Source organism: Protopterus annectens, chromosome 12.part0 (assembly GCF_019279795.1).
Source record: "Protopterus annectens isolate FY-2018-M chromosome 12.part0, PAN1.0, whole genome shotgun sequence".
NCBI lineage: Eukaryota > Metazoa > Chordata > Ceratodontiformes > Protopteridae > Protopterus > Protopterus annectens.
In genome coordinates, this window is record NC_056746.1 from 956,524,658 (window position 1) to 956,545,287 (window position 20,630).

At 36.2% G+C, this 20,630-nt stretch overlaps 1 protein-coding gene across 3 annotated transcripts in view; it reads left to right on the top strand.

Moving 5' to 3' along the window:
- PHACTR3 (phosphatase and actin regulator 3) overlaps positions 1-10,560 on the top strand; it is a 1,988,889-nt gene extending 1,978,329 nt beyond the window's left edge. For all 3 annotated transcript variants that reach the window (XM_044089987.1, XM_044089989.1, XM_044089988.1), the window contains 4 exons: positions 3,135-3,196; positions 4,780-4,920; positions 6,430-6,506; positions 9,981-10,560. In XM_044089987.1, coding sequence (XP_043945922.1) covers positions 3,135-3,196; positions 4,780-4,920; positions 6,430-6,506; positions 9,981-9,996 — 296 coding nt within the window. In that variant the 3' untranslated portion in view covers positions 9,997-10,560. The remainder of the gene's footprint in view (positions 1-3,134; positions 3,197-4,779; positions 4,921-6,429; positions 6,507-9,980) is intronic.
- The last annotated feature ends 10,070 nt before the right edge of the window (positions 10,561-20,630 follow it).

Below are 20,630 nucleotides of genomic sequence, written 5' to 3' on the forward strand. Positions count from 1 at the left end.
GCAACCCCTGACCAGGAAAAAGCCAAAAGAAGAAGAAGAAGAAGAACTGAAAAGAATGTTAAAACTTGAGATGTGAACTGTTAAATGAAAATGGACTTTCCTGTCAGTGCAAACAGTAAAAAATGCATTAGGTGATTCAGAAGAAATTATAACCTTATGCCTTCAGTCAAAAAAAATCTTGTAACTGAAGGTTGTTTTGTTTTTAGATCGAAATGCAAATTTTTTTTCCTCTGATAATGCAGATGGTTAAATGTTGCAGATCTTTGTGTCTTATGATGTACCTAGCACATAAAAACAGCACTTGAAAACACACAAAAGATAAAAATTATCAGATTTTCAGGTAAACACATGGATCAAAGATAGTTTATCAAGTCTAATTTGTATAATCTGACATTTGCCCAGTAGGATTTCTGATTTCTCATTTGTATGTCCTGACTTTCACCTAGTACACTTTCTGATTAAGGGTTTATCTGAAAGAAAATCTGCACTGAGTCTACAAAAAAAAAAACATTGGTGTAGACAGTCCCTTGCCTTCCCTTCCCCAAATACACCTGCTCAAAGCCTATTACATTTAAGCTAAAGGCCAACTTACACTAAGGTGTTTTGTTATTAGTCTAGATGTATTTCTTTTGAACAGGTGGTTGTGGAGGAGTGCTTCTGCCTCCTACTAGCAACGTTTGTGAGTGTGTGTGTGTGTGTGTGTGTGTGTGTGTGTGTGTGTGTGTCTATATGCATGCTCATGCAACTGTGTGTATGTGTGTGTGTGTGTGTGTGTGTGTACGCACTCAGGCATGTATATTGTGTGTGTCTATATGCATGCTCATGCACGTGTGTGTGTGTGTGTGTGTGTGTGTGTGTGTATGCTTGCACTCATGCATGTATGTTGTGTGTATGCACACACTCATACATGTATGTTTTGTGTGTGTGTGTGTGTGTGTGTGTGTGTGTGTGTGTGTGTGTGTGTGTGTGTGTGTGTGTGTGTGTGCGTGTATGCACACACATATATGTATGTTGTGTCTGCTTGCGTGTGTGTGTGTGTGTGTGTGTGTGTGTGTGTGTGTGTGTGTGTTTGTATATGTGCATACCTATGGATATATGTTGTGTGTGTCTGTGCATGTATGTGCGTACTTATGCATGTATATTGTGTGTGTGTATGTATATGTGTGCGTGTGTGTGTGCGTGCTGTAACATATTATTATAATCTAGTTGTTTGCATCTAGAATTTAATGCTGGTTTTCATAATACCCTCACCATTATAAATAAGAGGAACATGAAACAGTATAACTCTAGATGAGTAATGTCCAACAAAAACTAAAGCCAAACACTTTGCACAGGAGTAGGTACTTAATATGATGGTGGCTTGGCTTTAAAAGCAAGCTTATGCACACCAGACAAATGCATATATCCATTCTAGACAGGATAAAAGGTATTGCAGCTGTTCTCTGAGTATATTGATCTGAAACATTTTTACAGAAGGTTCATCTGTATAGAATAGGTAGGTTGGATGCATGCAGTCTCAGCACATATTCTAGAAAACATGTAGAAAAGTCTCACCAACAGTAAGCAACTGCCTGCACAGGGCTGGAAGTAATCATCAAAGACCCACTGCTGGATGACAGAAATACAAAGTGCTTAATCACTAAGGCTGGTTTCATGTTCAACTCAAAACAAACAAGGCTAGAAATCTATTACTACTGCAACAAGAAACATTTGGGTATCAGTGTGTTACATTAACATAAATGTTTTTGTGGAGAAGGGATTATAAACTTAAAGTATAAAGGTTGGTTGGATTAGTTTACTGCTGCATACATTTTCAGTGGTGAATACAAAGAAAGTGACAGTATACAACAAGACACAGGTATGATTGCCATATCCTTCAGTTCTAACGCTAAACCACTGCACACCCCCAGGATAAAACAGTTTCATTAGTTCATACTAATTGCTAGACAGTTATGTATGTATGTAGATAGTCACCGCATCTAAAATGATAAAGTACATTACGTAAGTATAGGGAGCTTCTGCTACTATAAATTTACAGGCTGCTACTGGTAGCACTGTAGTCTTAATATTATTAAGAGGTGATAAGATTCAAGGTAGTTTTGTTCACATCTTCTAGACAGGGCACAATTCTGAACAAAGCTGTCATTGACTGATTAGTTACTGATTAGTTACTTTACAAAGAAATAATAATAATAAGAATAATGCTTCTAGTTAAATGAGTGATTCCACACTGACTGGCTTCTGAAAATGTTAGTGTTCATATAAAAAAGGATCAAGCATGCTTGCAAGGCACTGACTGTTTTTAATGAATTCTGTGCCATGTGTTAAATAGTAGTGGCATTAATTCTTGCAACTCTTGTCATCTGCAATACGTGGCTGGGGATCCTTGAAAATTTATTTTAGTACAATCTGCTGCCTTTGGATCTTAATTTAGCAACAGACAGTTCCAGAAATAGAACTCCAACACTTAAAATCTCCAGAGGCAAGGTAGACTCTTTATTTCACATTCAGTGCAGCCATCTATTTTTAGACTTAGTGTGTAGGCGTTAGTATGAAAAAAATGTTAATAAAGGCAGCAGTTACTAAACTGAGCTGAATTCACAGAAGAGCACATCATCGTAGAAATTAATGTACTAGAATGGAAACACTATGAGAACTAAATAGTAATAAATGAATTTCTGTGGGTGTCAGTGGAACACCATTATTAAAAGATGCAGAAATTGTGTGGGGGGAAGGGCATTGGAAAGAGCATTCCCAGAGGTCTGTGCTGTTCATGCTCACGAAAGAACAAAATGTTCCAGCCTGCGAAAGACAGCAAGGTTTGCCCAGTCTGTTGTACAGTCATATTTTATTATAAGAATCAGTATGCATTATTCCATGTCAAAGTAGCATAGGAAATTAAGCATACAACATAATTTACAGATAATTCTGTATCCTAACAAAGACTAATGTCAACTGTATTATCTGCTCATATTTATTAGGCATTGTCAGGTACGAGTTACTGGTAAATAAATCATTTATAGTAGAGTTAATGATAAAGTACAATATAAAGGGCAGGTACAGCAGTGAAATGTGAATTAGTCTGTCTTTAGTTTACAGAGATAATCTTAGTGTTTTTCTCTGATTTTTCACAGAAAGAAATGATCAATTAGAACAAGAAGAAAGGAGAGAAATTAAACAAAGACTGAACAGAAAGGTAAGTCTAGTATATACAACCTACGGTAACTACAAGAGATGTTTTTTTTTTATTAGAACCAGTATTTTCAGAAATAATATGTAGGTTAACATGCATAAACTACTTATAGAGATACAGGTTCATTACACCCTATCCACTTAGGAATTCTAGCTGTTCTCGTTTTAGAATATGTCATTTTCATTTGAAGACCATTTCTTAATGAGAACAATGTTGCATCCTTAACTTTGCTAAGATAAAAAACATATATACTGCATTTTATGTTTACTATTTAAACTAATCAGATTTAGGCACATACTTTTTGTCTGATAGGAGTGTACGGCATTACGTAGCTAAACTAAGTTGAATTGTGCAAATTATTTGTAATGCATGGAGTGCTGTAATTACGCGCTGATATCTGGAAAAAGACAACCTAGTTAAGCGCTTCTATATCACGAGACCCAAACTTAACAGTTATTAGCTCTGTTAATATTGGATTATTAAGACTGGAGTTCTCACCAGGCACTTAGACCTGACAGTGCCAGGGAGCGAACGACAGCAGCAGAGTGTAAAACAGCCTAATTTCTGCCTGCCATCTATGTCAGTAATCTGTCCTTGACTTTATCTGAAAATATTGCTGTTTGTGTCTGTTTGATGGTGCTTGATAAGTGCTTTATGGCTTTGAAATCCAGCAAAACACTTTGCACTGTTTTTTTTCTTTTATTCTCTGATCCTAAACTATTATTATGTGATCTCAATGTGGATGCTAAGAGTTCTGCTCTCAAGGTGAATTTCGTGGCATACATGCCTCAAACACATAATACAAAGTATTATGAGTGGGTCACCGATCATATCCTGCATATTATGTGCTCAAGACATGGAGGCCAAGAAATTCACCTGCAGAGCAAAGCACTTTGTAGTGCATGGAGCTTTATCTGCTCAGTGTACTGCTATTTACAAAAAAAAAAAAAGTGAAACGGTTAAGTGTTTTGCCAGCTTTCAAAGCTGTAAAGCACTTGGTGACTGGTGTCAGAAAGACAGTGTAAGGATTTGCTTATGTTACAATAAGTCAAACACACATTACCAGCACAGACAACAGGCAGAAATAAATCTCTTTTTTTTTTTTCTTTATTCTGACACTGCTGTTTGTTAGCCAGTACTGGCAGGTTTATCTGTCTAGCGTGATACCTGATCACTTAACAAATGAAACAGGGGTGATTAACAATTACTAACATTGGGTTGCAGTCTATAGAAGCCCTTAACTGATTTGTCTGTTTTCAAATACTGGATCATAATCACTGCACTTCATACCCTACAATATGGCTGCAATCAAAGATCCAGTATTACTCTGTATTACTGGTTATCAAATAGCTTTCAGAATCCTACTTGATAGCTATTTAAGTCTTCAGTCATCTTGGTTTACTTTACTTCTAAGTTGGGGCTTATTTCAGTAGACCTGACATTCTAGTGTGGTTTACTAATACAGGAATTCCTTTAGTGCAAATCCATAGCTTAACCTAAACATGTGATATTATAAAATGAGAGTGCATACTTCTATTTCCTTCTGCTACATGTCCTTACACTTTTTATATTTACTTTTATCACAGCTCAATCAAAGACCTACGGTTGATGAACTGAGGGACAGAAAAATTTTGATCCGGTTCAGTGATTATGTAGAGGTTGCAAAAGCACAGGATTATGACAGACGAGCAGACAAGCCATGGACGAGATTATCAGCAGCAGACAAGGTATCAACCACACAATATCTTGATTTAATTAAGGCCTTATGCTTTAGATTTGCACCACATGCTACATATTAAAGGAAATCTGTTCTTTGAAGGTTGAATGTGTTTGAGTACATATATTTTCTGTCAAGCGCATGCCCACAGTGTCAGGATATTGAGTTTTGCGTATGCAAATGAATGCATATTGCACATGCTGGCAGAAAATGCATAAGTACCACTCAGCATCACTGGTTAGCGACTTTCTATCCAAATTGAAGGTATATCCCACTCAAGTGTGCTGGGAGCCAAGTTTTAGAAGTAGCTCTGAATGGAAGGGATGGTAATGAAGTTCTGAACTGGGATGAGGAACTACACTGCATAGTATACTCTTCAGGAAGTTAGCTGTGAGCATTATCTTTTCTTGGAAGGAGCAGTCCTACAAGCGGATGAGCTTCTGCTTAAGAAGTGTATCACCACAGATATCTTAGAGACTACTGGTAGGATCAGCCACTCCTGTTTTGGCAAAATATATTATATGCTATAATCAAGTGGAGAAAATGATCTATGGGGCATTTTTCAATGTAAAAAATGTATTTATCAGATGAAAGATGAATAAGTCATTCTATGCCCTGAAGTAATATTTGGGCAAGCAGATGAGCATTGAGAGGGCTCTTGTACTGTGTCATCTTGTTACATCATTATAGGTATACACTTAAACAGTACAGATGCAACAGTATAATATATGTAGATTCACATGTGTATGCATGCACTTACGTGTAGCTGTATATGTGTTTCTGTGTGTGTGTAATCAAGCTGGTTAACAGAAACCAAGAGACTCAGGACATTATCAAGACATCTGTATCAACAGGCTGGCAGAGCATTATAGAAATGTCTGTATCAATAGGCTGGCAGACAAGGTGAGGATAACAAGAGCAGTTCAATAAGCGCATAGTTTAGGAAGGACACATTTTCACATTTTAACACCATAGAAATGAGCCTGCAGTGGGCACTCGTTTCCATTACTCTTACTGTGACACAATCCTATATGCATTTACTAGTTTAATGAATAGCACTGTAATATATGATTAACAGTGCCTGCTGGACCATGTTTCAGGATGATTGAGGGTGCAGCATTGTGACTGGCCACCACTGTTTTTTCTGAGTGTACTCTCACACCTCATCTCCCCATCTCTCAGTCTCTCACATCTGTTCAGGTGTAGCAAGTGCTGTGTGTGCCATAACTGTGAAAATGTTGCTAGCAATTCTTGCCTTTATGTATTGAAAAGGCATAAAGCAAGCTGTTTTGCTGTAGTCCCATTAATTTTAACTGTGTGCATTAAGGTTCTTTGTTTATTTTATTTATTTATTTTTATTTTATTTTATTTGTGTTCAATAAATAACATAGAAATCTGTTGGGAAAATTAACATTTTCAAAATGTAGAAATTTGTTCAGAAGATTAAGTTTTTAAAAGTACAATGAATTTTTAAGTTGATGCATTAATGTATTTTTATTGTATTCTTTTGCAATTTTAGGCTGCTATCCGAAAAGAATTAAATGAATACAAAAGCAATGAAATGGAAGTGCACGCATCAAGTAAACATTTGACAAGGTCAGTGTCTTCTACTTGCTTTCAAATTAATATTCTACTAAGTGAATTTAACTAATATTGCATATACATTGAACAGATATGAAGGGTTTCCTAAAGTGATCCTTTTTGGGGCTAAAAGCATAGTTAATTCTTTCAAGAGAATGCCAGTGAAATATATTGAGACTTAGTTCAATCTTCATTTACCATAATTTCTCTGTTTATCCTGTTCATTGCATATTATTATGATAATCTGCATAAAATAATGTGCATTTCACAAATGTGTTTATCTAACCTTGCTGGTTTCTTTTTACCCTGAAGCAGCAGTGTACTGCTTGAGGCATTTTATTGAGTCTTAATCCAACATGGGGGGATATCAGTTAAAGTAACAGTCAATCTTAGAAGGCATACTGTGATTGTGTAGCATCTCACCTCAGGTGAGAATGAGACATTGCTGTGGGGTATTGTATGTACCTGCAAGAACCATTATTGCACTATGCTGACTCTTGGAGTACCTTACTGCCATCACACAAATGGTTATTGGTGACCAGTATGCTTTTTTTTTTAATTAAAATATGTAAAATATGCCCATTTTCAGCAAGGCTATTCTATATGGCTAACATTGTAACCAAAAACTCCTGCTGGCCAATCTGGGTACAGTATTCCTTGTAGTCATCATTACAAAGATGATAATAGATTTTAGGAAATAAGGTTTATAGGTAGAAGTAGTGTAAGTAAACAAAACTGAATTCACATGTATGTAATTTTGTAATAAATAATTAAAATTAAACAAAATCGAAACTCAGTATTAGACACAGCATACAAATATTGGTTTCCTAATGAAATATCGACACAGATTCCTGGATCTCAAAATACAAAAAAAAAAGCGAATACAGAGCAGAACTCTTCTCCTTTAAACTTGTTTTTATCAGGAGGCAATTCCCCTAAATTCCTGAACTTATACATACCACCTGCAAGATCACCATACCTTGAAAAAACATGAATATTCAGAGAAATGGAAATCTCGGACAGACTGTAGTATATAAGTATGAATTTTTGGTCATTCGATCTCCATATTTCAGGATTTAGCAGTTCGAGTCCCAGCATTTTAGTTACCTGAAGATTACTGGTTTCATTTTTGCCTTTTTTGACACATCAGTAGTAGATGATATTTTATTAGGAATGCTTTGTTCAAATATTTTAGACCCAAACAACTGAAGGCACTGCACTTACAAATCTGTTTCTTTGCAAAGAAAGATACTTTACAGATTTTACTTTGCATCAGTTTAATACACATATTGATTTCATAATGTGACAAACTCCGAGTATGGTTCTGGAAAGAATGAGAAAACTACGATTTTTTTTTTTTGTGTGTGTAGTAGCATCACTAAAGTGTCAGGGATTTATTAGATAACTGAGATATAAAAAAACAAAGAATGATGGCTTTTCACATGCCACAAAGAGAATATGCTTTTTCTCTCCTGTGAAGAAGAAATATGCCAATTTCTCTACTTGACATTCCTAACTTTGTCTGACCAGTTGCTTTAAAAGATATGTAGGCTGTACAGATTTCATTAAGTCATTTTTTTTACTGTATTGCTATGAAGACCACCATGGAGAGAAAAAAAGACAAATATTGTCAGTAGTCTTTTGTTAGTGCAATGGCCACTGACCATACTGTTTTTGTAAGTGCAGTGGCATACATACCTTGTGATGATTGTCGCTACTGACCATGTACACTCCACGTGCTTTTTCCATTTCTGAATTGAACTACCCAGTACACATTACTATCAGATTCTACACTGGCAGTCCAAAGGCTTAGCTGTGCTAGTGAAGAATAATTAACAGTCTATCATGGGTGCAGATATCTTCCTATAGCTGTAAAATAATTACTTCCATTATGATATCCAGTCTTACTATAAAATCACAATAGCTAGCAAGTTCTTCTTACCCTGCTGCATTTTATAAGAACACTTTAAAAGAGTTTGCTAAGCAAATACACCAGTGACATGAGTTCACTACCATTGGCAACCTGCAGTTCTTAGTCACATTACATATGCCATGGTATAATAGTTGACCCTCATTTACAGTACATCTCAAAAGGCTTTTGCATTAATTTCCATCTTTTTTTTTTTCCAGCTTGAAGTCTTTCTGATTTCTGTGAGAAGTCTACAGCAATAATGCTTATAGGACCTGTTTAGTATGAGACACAAACCAAATTAATATCAGAGGTTTTTGGTGCCCATGTGTTATGGCCATATGTGCAAATATACAAATTCATACTGTTGAGTGAGACCATGTAGCATGTATCAGCAGCTGTGAATTTAAAACAGCAGTATACCCATTATTAGCAGCAGTCTCTCTTATTGAATGGATAATGACTGACACACAAAATCTTGATCACAGTCCAACAAAACTCAATTTGCCAAACATGGAAAGCAAGGAAGTTACCCCACCCCCCACCCACCCACCCACTCAGAAGACTCATGTTAAAGCCTCTTTCAGTGGTTGAATGTATCAGATGTTGGTGAGCTGACTTGAGATTTCATGTGTTGAACAGAATTTGTTTGAGAAAACTATTATTGCATTTTACTGTAGAAGATAGGTAGTGTTTGTGCACCAACTGGAAAAAAAGCTGTGGGGACTAGATGCCTCTCCTACTACCGTAACTAGTCTACGTTCAGATGGGTTGTATAAACTTGGAGACTTGACTGCCTTGTTTTACATGGGATATAGGTTTATTTTATACTCTAGCTGATCTGCAGAGAACACCAGGTAGCAGACTTTAAGTCAAACAGTTGCAACTCTATCAAGTCAAACCCACACAGTATAGCACATTCTCTAAGGTTAAAACAAAGATTTAAAAATGGAACAAGGCTATGATCTCTAGGAAAGAAAATCTTCACAAACTTCATTACAGTGCAACATATTTTGAAATGAAACTAAGGAAAGAAAAGCCAATTATGCTGGTAGATCCTGTCAAACTCTTGATCAGTGTACAGTGGACTTTTCATAAATTGACCCTTTTCCAAAAAATGAATGACAATCCAATTGCTTCTTAATGTTGTCCAGTTTATTGAGTTTTCCTATGAGCACTTTCATCCAGTAGACTTCATCAGATAGCAAACCTCCTAGAATTTTTCTCAAGATTTTGTCAGACTCTACCAGTGTATTCATTTTTTCCTTCCATAATTTCACATTAGTCCCAGGACAACATGGCCACCTCCACTGGGTTTGGAAAGCTCACACACAGACATTTTAGATTAATTATACTTTAAAATTTAAAATGGAGTTCAGCTCTGTAAATTAAGAGATTTTTTTTGTAGTGGGTTCTTGGTAGAGCCAATGTCAGTAGAATTTTCTAATTCTACAAAATTAGTTTATTTCTCAGAAAGAGCATTTACTGTACTGTTCTTGTTAAATGAAGGTTTGTGTTTGCTACAATTTGAATAAAAGTATTCACTTTATGTTTAAATGTGTGATCTCTTTTTCATCCAGGTTTCACAGGCCATAGAAGTTTTCTTCTGAGAAGAATTCCTTAATCAGAATACTGCTGAGCAAACACCAGGAAAAGAGAGATCTGTCCTGATGTCAGAATGTGACACACTGGTACAACCTAACCAAAGTGGGCAACACAGGTGTAGACCTCGGAGGTTTTCACCCTAAGGAACAAACATCGGGTTTGTTATTGAACGCCTGAGAGGTCAGTGGACAGATTCGTGCAGACATTCAGAGGCACTTCAGAGGAGGCTGCTCTAAACTGTCAAGACCAGTTTTGAACTTTACTGCAGCAAATCTTGGAAAAAAAGAAGTTGTGCATGAACCAGCTTTAGCATTCCAAGGCCTCTGCCATCGCAGATATACAGCACTGTTATTTAGTATTATATCAGTGAAACAAAAAATATTTTGGTCCTAACACAGTGATGTTTGTAAGCACTGTTTCACATATTTATGTTTTACATTATACAAGATTATTTAATTTTTTATTTCTTTTGTATAAGGAACAAGATACATAAGTGCAGTATTTTTAATTATTGTACATTCTGCTCTGCAATTAAAATGACTAATTTAAACTGCAGAAAATGAGATCTAGTTTTTCTCTGTCTCTCAGTTTTTTAACTTGATTTCTAGTCATCTCTTATCCTAGACACATTTTTACAAAACATATGGTCTGATTTAGTTGAAAGAATATTCCTTTAAATCCTTTCTACTTTTAACCTGAAGAAATGTGCTTATAGCAGAAGAACACATTATACAGCACTTAATACTCATTTGTGGAGAACAAGAGACAGAAAAAATGTTTAACACATGTTTTACAATATGTGTATCTAGAAAAATTATACAATTTGTGACATGCAAAACATGATGGCTAAATCAGCAGAAACATATAGTGGTAAGAAAACGAGTCATCAAATATCATGATTCCTCAAAAATGAAACATTTCCTGTGGTCGAAGCCATATCCCAAAAAGTGATATATATTTTATTTGGGATACAGGAGTAGGATATGGTATCAATACCACTGCAATGAATTGCAGTACTGTTGAGCTCTTTTCACTTGAGCGCTGTGCTGTTGAGTGACAGATCAGAAGCAACAGGTGGTTGAAGGTTGTTTGTGATCAGTCAGCTTTCTGAAAAAGTCTTTGTCAAATCATATAAATGTAGAACTCAGAGTCTAATTGGTTATTTACAGCTAGCAATGTGTACTTTGCACATAACATGAATGACTATGAGAAAGCCAATCTTGCAGATTCTTTCTGTAGTTAAGACACACTAGTTTGCCTGTTTATACTATATTGTTTTGAGTTAATAGTATCACAGATTAGTTTGCAATGTTTTATGAATTTCTCCATGTCTATCTGATGACAGTGGTAGCTATGATAAGGGAAATACTCTGTAGGAATTGCAGAATTGATTTTAATATTTAGTGGAATTCAGGCATTAAAGCCCCTTGCATGGGGTGTGGAGGCTCTGGCCCACATAGAATTATTTTTGGATCATGTTTGATCTTTTTGCAATGTTTTATGAATTTTTTCATGTCTAGCTGATGAGAGTGGTTTATGGTAAGGGAAATACTCTGCAGGAATTACAGAATTGATGTTAATATTTAGTGGAATTCAGGTATTAAAGCCCCTTGCATGTGGGGTGTAGAGGCTCTGGCCCACGTAGAATTATTTTTGGACCATTTTTTATCTTTTTATTTGTTGAGGACATAATCTACACTGCTATAGTTTATGTGATGTTTGTGTATTTACTGATATTACTTTGTGTTACTTGACTTTATGTGATTTCATCATAGTGTAAGTGACACTTTTACTCAGTGTCACTGCGGTCAACAAATATCCTAAAACGTGGGTTCACAGTCCTTCAACACTTGGATAAAATCACTTTTCCTTGGAAAGGTTTTCATCATTTTAACACATCAGCTTTTTTTTTTTTTCAGGCAACTAGTTGTGTGACTTACATATATTTTATAGAGCTAATTAGCAGCTGAAGCCAAAGAAATAGATTTTCCCTGTTTTTCAAAAACAGTTATACATAACTTTAACATGGAACATGAGAACAATATAAAAATATCTACAAACTTTGTGTCGTTCAGTTTACAAAGACCACTTTTATGTAAATGAAGATAATGCATACATTATGGATGTCAAAGTTACAAAATAAATTATATATTCATATTTGTTAAAACTATTTGCAAAAAAGTAAGAACAGGAGATACATTTTTTCACAGTTTTAACAAATATGGAATATATTTAAAGAGAATATTGCTAGATTTGTTGAATATGTTTATATTTTCCACACATCTGTTATGCTTTTACATTTTTTTCTCTTAATGCATATATGAAAGAAGCGAGGGATACTAAGTAATTTATTTGACAGTACACTTTAACATCTCATACCTCATTTTTTTAACTTTGTCACTTATGAAGTTACATACGAGGTATCATGCCACATAGAAAACTTGCACAGTAAGCTAATTTGCATTTCTTGTATGTATATGTATATGGATACACAAATAAACACACGCGCGCGCACACACATGTGCCATGCAGTATATTTACTATACAAACTTGAAATATAGATCTGTTACTGGATCAGTTAAAAGTCAGAGTTCCTAAGGTGGCAAACACACTGGCATTTTTGGTTTCATATAATAAACAATGCCTTTTGCTCAGGCACTTTAACTTTCTTAAGGCATAATAATGTGCATATAATGCTAGTCAGCTTGCATTTTTGATAGTTAATTACCGTAACATTAATCATTTTTATGTTACTGGTAAGCTTACAAGCAATATCAGAAAACTTGATATTAGTGGAATCAATGACAAATTATAATAGGTGTGATTTGGGTGGCTGTATTGACCTAACATGAAATACCTATATGCATTTAGCATTGTTTTAAATTTACAGCGATACTGGCTACATGTGATACTCTGGGTAAGCCGTGTGCAATTATGACTTGATATTATCCACAGGAATATTTCTAGAAATGCATCTTTGGGTGATAGAGCTGTTTGTCCAGTGGCTCAATGACCCTGTGGTCACATACCAGGTTGTCTGCCAATTGTCTGAAATATGAAGGACATGCTATCATACTCATGACTGACACACTAGCTGTACCTATTTGCTGCCCGTGTCACTAGAATATAAGTGACAATATGAGATTTGTGATAATAAATACTTAGCTGACGTCTGTTAAATAACTACACTCTCACTTTAATGTCTCCATGCTCATGCATTTTTTTTCCTGGGATGAGGTGTAAAATCATGCTTCCACAACTGTATGTAACCTCAAGGATTATAGAGGCAAGTTAGTACATGTAATAAGGAGAACCTGTGATTTTATCCAGTTCTACAAGACTGGTGGAGAGTCCTACTCAGATTCTCATCCATTTTATTTCAGCCAGTCTGACCCTCTCATAAAAAAAAAATTGATGTTGAGCTGTTAGTGGCACCTGGAGCACTTTAGGTAATTATCCTGAATTTTTTTGTACTGCAGGAGATGTTCATTTTACATTCCTGGGAGAGTGCACTAGGATCTAACACTTTTTCATTATCTTATTAAAGTGTCTGAGTCCAGGGAAGAGCAGCTGTATAAAATATGGGTAAGGTAAGCATTTAGAAAACATGATAAGCTATTAACTCTACTTTGCTGCTGGTGGTGTATTACATTAAAAAAAACAGTATTCCACACTGCCGATGAAATTTAGAGTATACATTCATAAGGGTCTATAATGCTTTGCATTGTTTATTTCTTTAAAACTAAACTGGGTTCCCATTGTCTTACACTTCTGATTCTTTGAAGGTGCATTGATCAGAACTGTATTATGTATAAATGTGCAAGTATAATACAAGCAGAGATATTCTGGAGACACTAGATGCAGCCTATGCATACTTAACTCCTTTTCCAAATAGAAATCTGCTGCTTTGGATCTATCAGCAATAATAACACTGGTATATCTGGTATGTCATTGACCTCTTTTTAATTCACATTTTGAGTTTGCTTCATAATTTTGTTTTGTGTATGTCTAACATTTTCAATAAACTAGATCCAAGTGCCTTAGTTTCCTTGTATTGGTTCTCATAATGCAGCTTAGAACCAGTCTCAGACCAATATACCTATTTCTGGTTAAAACAAGAACTGATTTGCTTACACCATAATTCATTGAGAAGATTAAGGTAAAGACTTAAATAAACCTGGAGACCTTTTGTCTATTTTTTTAAATATGGCTAGTCTTTCTGAGCAAATTGATAGCATGACATTGTCTGGATAAACATGCATGTTTTTGAACAAACAAATATTTAATTCAATATATTACAATACTTATTAACATTAATCTCTCTATTATAAGGTTATACCTTTGAAGTGGAACAAGACAAAATCAGGGTTATCTGTAAAAGACATTTAGACATGGGAAGTATGTTTTCAGTAGTTAGCATAAGTTCGATTGTGTGTGTCTGCTTTAAATAGATAGATTGTAGATGTATATATATATATATATATATATATAGAGAGAGAGAGAGAGAGAGAAGTGCAGTGGTTTAACTAAGCTTACTTTGTACATGCTGCTGGAACATTACATTTTCTTGCACACTAGGTATGAATAATGTTATGGGCTAATTTTGAATAAGAACCAAATTACTACTGAACTGCAACCAGTGGAGTTCATTTAGGGAGACAGAGAACCAAATTGCTATTGAACTGCAACCAGTGGAGTTCATTTAGGGAGACAAAGACAAAGTAGGGAGCATGACTTTTATGAAGAGAAGAAAATCAAACTATTTTATTGTACATTTGCTTAAATTTCTTGTGTAAGGAAAGAGAAAGACAAATAAAAAGATGGACAGAATGTAGTAGTGAAGAAAGTTAATTACTCAGTGGCCGTAATGATGCAAGAGACTAGGGTGAGGAAAGGTTTTGCTCTGCATAGTCTGACAAATTTTTCATTTGATTTAAAGACAGTATTTATTACAGGTTTTTCTGATATTAGCTGACCATCAGTCATACTTCCTAACAGTTTAATACATTATACTTCCTCAATGGTGGATTCTTCAAGAAAGGTAATGTTAAGGCTAGATAAAGGTCAGTTTCATTTATATCAGCATTGGAGTCCAGTGACAATTCACCATTACATTAATAAACAAATTAAAAAAAAACATGGATTTTAATATTATTAGCATTAAGGTGAAGATCCATGTTGTTGAGCCAAAGCAAGGGTGAAACCTGTCTCAAAGTTTAGTGGTGACAGCAAAATATCTGAAATCAGATAAGAGGATCTCTAAATCATTCATGTTCTGACTAACCTGTGGCCAATCATACCAGGGGTGAATTTTTGAATATCCATCCAGTCATACCACTCAAACTCTTAGCACAAGAAATCTGGGCAAAGCCAGAAATAATGGGGGGAGGGGGCAAAGGCTCAAAAATAGGGACAATGTTTAAATATCTCCCCTATAAACTTGGAAAGTTGTTAGAATAATCAGACTTGCATTAGCATGCATTTTCTGAAGGGTATGTTGTCTGAAAATTAATGTCCTTCATTGTTTAGTGGCTTCAATCCTCAATGATTTGCCAGAAAACCACAAATTTTAAGAGGAATGGAATAAAAATATGAGGCAAAAATCTGGACATTCTTGGAAAATCCAGACAGTTGAGAGGTATGCATCCAGTTGTCTACCTCCTTTTTAAAGGAAAACACTGTGTCCCACTGCTTAGCTTAGGGAGGAAGTTTGTTCCAGAAAAGAGGTAGGCACTGTGTGACAAATCTATAATTTCTCCTTCTCTTACTTATTTGTTGGAGTATATTTAGTTCTCTGGCCCCTGGTGCAAGCTGAACTGTTTGATTTATGGAGGTATCAGAGTTCTTGGACTGTTGGATCCCTTATAGCTCTATAAACAAGGTATATATTACCCCAAGGGAGTCTGTATAAAACTGAGTATAAAGATAAAGCCTCCAGTGTTTCTTGATAGTTCAGATATTTTAATCCCCTGATTGTTTTAGTTCTAAATATCAGTGGTCTTTTAAATTTCTTGATATGCTTAGTAAGATAAATTACCAAAAGGGACATTGCACTCAGTGATGAGTCTAATTACTACAGATTTCAAGGAGATGAGGACTTCTTTTGATCTGAAAAAAATTATTTTTTCTGAGTTGCGCAATGTGAAATGATTTCCTAAACACTGTTGCAATGTGGAGACCATATATAAGGGAGCTGTTCACCCAAGTACCTAGGTTTCTCTCAATCCTTTCATTTTGAAGGGGTATGTTGTTTATTTTATAAGCTGGAGCTGGGGGGTGGGTACTTAGCAAATGCTACAATGTTGTACTTTTTGGCATTAAGTTTGAGCCCATTTTTTAGTATACCAGATATGGACAACTGTGAGGTCCTACAGGAGTGCCTTTATGTCAGAGGGGGAATTAATGACAACTCCCAGCTTACAATCATCAGCAAACTTTGTTAACCAAACATTTTTGTGGAGGTTTGAGAAGTAGATGCTGAACAGCAGAGGTCCCAGCACAGATGCCTGCAAGACTCCACTAGTCACATTCATTCCCAGAGGATGCATTCCCCGCTCTCACTGCACGAGTCCTGCCTCTAAGCCAGTTGCCTATCCATCTAACCATATACGGTCAAGACAGAGCTCCTTCATCTTGTTTATTATATTTTTATGTGTCATGGTATCAGATGACTTGGTGAGGCTATAGTACTCTGTGTGGCCAGACTGTACACAGTCTGCAGCCTGAGTAGCCCTCTCAAAGAATTTCACACGATTCATTAGATAGGACTACCCTTGACAAAGGCAAACTGCTGAGGGACGAGTCTGATAAGATTTTTGATATTAAAGTTAATTAGGTCAGTTATCATGCATTCCATGGCTTTGCATATAAGACTCATTAGGTTGATGATTCTGTAATTCCTGGAATCTGAGGTGAGGCCACTCTTATGGAGTTGCATCACAAGAGCTGTGAGCCACTCCCATGGGACAAAGCCAGTTGCTAGACTCAAAGTTTACAAGGCAAAAATTCAGTATAAAGGTCATAATCATCTCACCATTAAGGTTAAGGACCTCAGATGTTTGTCTAACTGCCTGATGTGTTTCAATAGATAAACAGTAAATGAGACACTGCATTCTATAATTAGTTTAATTAGGGCAGAGTTTAGAGAAATGACAACTTCTTTTGACATGGGTGAGGTTCTTTTATTTATTTATTGCTTTTGTTTACTGGGAAAGTCCAACTAGGCTCAGGACCCATTTTCACTGGAGGCCTGAAGAGAAAATCTCCATTCCAATACATTACAATACAGTTGAACATTAACAATGACATCTAACATAGATACACAATACCTAAGCATGGGAAGTGTCAGTTTTATACCTTGTATACATAAACATGAAGAGCAATAAATCAGTAGTAGAATTATATACAAACAGGCATAGTCTTAATGGCAGTTGTTCATTACACTATTGCTACAGTATTCAGACATATTGTAAGTTATAATTTTATGCAGTTGCTCTGTTTTAGAAGGGATAAAGAGTTTGGCAAGGAGAGCAGATAATCAGAGGGAGAGGACTTGTAGTGCCGTGAACTGAATAGGTCTGCTTTTAGTTAAAGCTTGGAAGACTTTAGAGATGGGTCTTGTCTAGCTGTTAGGGGGATGTAGATTCAAGTTTTGGGCACTATGTGAGAGTATAGGTAGCAGCCAACTGAGCTGTTAGGTTTGGATACAAGTAGTAAGGCTTTGTCAAAAGAGCAGAGTCCTAGTTGGGTAGTAACGCTGTATTAGGTTTGTTAAGGATGAAAACTCATTGATTTACATAGTAGCTTATGGGCTTACACAGTGGACCAGCAAATCATGTTGTCATCTCACAGCAAGAGGTTCCCTAGTTTCATTCTCAGCTAGCATGCCTTCTGTGCGGAGTCTGCATGTCCTCACTGTGTTCATGTGGGTTTCATCCAGGTGCCCCAGTTTTCTCCCATGTTACAAAGACATGCAGTGGATGGAATGGACACTCTAAATTAGCCATAGGTGTGAGTCTGCATGTGACTGTGTGGTGTGGAAGAATAACTATGCCAGGGCTAGCCACCTAGTGGTGTAAACCTTGGTTCTAGATTATTGTCACCATTGAAGTGACACCCTTACCCCATGTGCAAAATTGGAAAAAGGGGTTGTGGGTGGATGAATTATGGATAGTAGGGAGTTGAGCAGGTATGAGTTGGTGGGGTTGTTCAAGCATTGTTCAAGTTTGTTTAGATAAGTGCGCAGCAGAGAGCAAGGTGGGTGAGTTGGTGGAGATTGCACTAATACAAGATCTAATTGTATAAGATAGATATTGTTTGACTCTTTTTTGGTGAGCCTTTTTAATTATGTGATCTATGTGGACACTGAATTTTTGGGCTTCGTCTATATGAACTCCTAGTAGTTTGGTATGGATGACAAGTTGTATTTTCATTTTGTTAGAGGAGGTAACAGAGAAAGATGATTTTTATTGCAAGATGTTTTGGATTGAAGAGAAGTAATTTTGATTTGTTGGGGTTGAGGAATATGGCTGGAGGTCAGTCTGTTGTCTACAGAGAAGAAAAATTCTGGAGTCAGCTGTTATAGCGATTCAAGGTTTTTTGCTGAGCAGATCATGGCTAAATCATCTGCGTACTGCATCTGGGTGGCATTCTTGTTTGTCAAGGCAAGGTCATTACAAAAATACTAAACAAGATATGACCCAGTATGAATCCCTATGAAACTCCAACCAATATGGGGAGAAATGGTGAGATGTCAGTCAGCTATTTCACTGTTTGGTATTGATTAGCAAGGTAGCTGGAAAACCAGGAGAGGGAGGGGTTATCAATGCCTAGGCATGGGAGTTTTTATAAAGAAAAGTGTGGGAGACAGTGTTGAAAGCATTAGAGCAAGAAAGAATATTGATACTAGGTTGCCTTTATCTCTGTTTGTGTTGAATGTATTAATGAAGGTAAGGATAGCTTTGAAGGTTCCATGGTGGACATAAACCATGTTGTGAGGGAGAGAGAAATGTTTTGGGGTAATATAGTGAAGTAATTGGGACTGATTGCATTTTTCAAGTACCTTGGTTAGAGGGGATAGAATAGCAATGTGCCTATTATTAGTCAGCTCATTTGATTGACCATCTTTATGGATGGGGTCGATGTAGCAATTTTTCCATAGATGTGGTACATAGGAGTCATTGATAAGAGCAGTTAATCAATATAGAGACAGGGTAGGCTATGGCCTATGCTGCAAGTTTTAGATATTCACCAGGTAGGTCATCAGATGCTAGAGAGATGGGATTTAGTTTGACCAGAAGTCTTTTTAATGATAGCGATAGGGAATTATTTGAGGGATAGGGAGTGTGGAGATTTTAGTGGTTGAAATTTGCTGTGGGTATTGTTCTGGTTGTTGCTATTGAGTAAGGATGAAAGTGAAGTAACAAAGTTGGAGTTAAATACATTTGCGATATTTATGGGGTTGTCTGAATTGATTCTTGTTGAGGGTTGTATTGAGTGGCTAGGGTTTAGCAGCTAATTTATGGAAGACCAGAATAATTTGGGTTGTCATGATTATGACTTTGGAGATTCTTGTAGTATTTTTTGTTTGATTTGATTTAATATTTGGTTCTGTTTCTCGGTTTCTTAAATTTTTGATGGTTAACTTAAGTTTTATTTGTTACCCAGGCAAGCTTTGACTTAACAAACTAGTCCCAGTCAGAAAAAAGTATAGTATGCTTATGAATAAATTATTAAAGTGGGATGCATCATATTTTGGCATTCTTCGGTACTGGTCATTGTTTGACATGAAGGTGTCATTTTTGAAATCTGAGAGGTCATATGCCATGTTGTACCGATGTTCTCTTTGGATGTTTGTTTTCTTAAAGCAAATATGGGGAGAAGGTCAGTTAGAGAGTCAGGGAGAGTTCCTAAAGTATAGATTTTACTATGGGTAGAGCGGAGTATCCGGTCTACAGTGGTTCCTCTGTTGTTTTTATTATTAGTCAGTTGGAGATGAACAGTCTATACAGATTTATGTTTTGAAATTAATTGCTAGAGTAGAGTGAGGGCCAGCCAATATTAAAGTTGTCTAGTTTTAATTATTCTAGAGGCATGTTAGATGTGAGCCAGCAGGGCACATCTTCTGTAGTGCCATGATTGTTACAAGGAGGGATATAGACTCCTATGATGTATACAGATTTGTGATTTTTTTTGAGAGTTGTGATCTGAATTTCTGCATTGTCAAATTGAGGAGGAGTTAGAGGTGGTAGAGAGAGGTAAGTGTGTTTAGAATTGCAACTTGCCCATCTCTCTTATGACGTTATAGTCTGAGCCGAGTATCTCATTATCATTAGTTTCATTTTCCAGCCAGGTCTCAGTTAGTACCCACAATGTCAGGTGAGTGTTGGACAAGCCAAGCATGAAATTTAGGTATCTTGTTATAGCTACTTCTTATGTTAGTGTGGACTGTGAGAAGACAAGAAGAGATTGAAAAGTGCCTTGCAGGAGAGATGGTTTTTTTGGAGGGGATGGGGTGGATATAGGGAGGAAGTTGGATTGAATATTCCCCCCAGAGAGTTTTAAGGCTTGGGGAATGTAAACAGTATAGGTCAACCATTTTGGTTCTTAGAGTGTGTTTTTTAGAG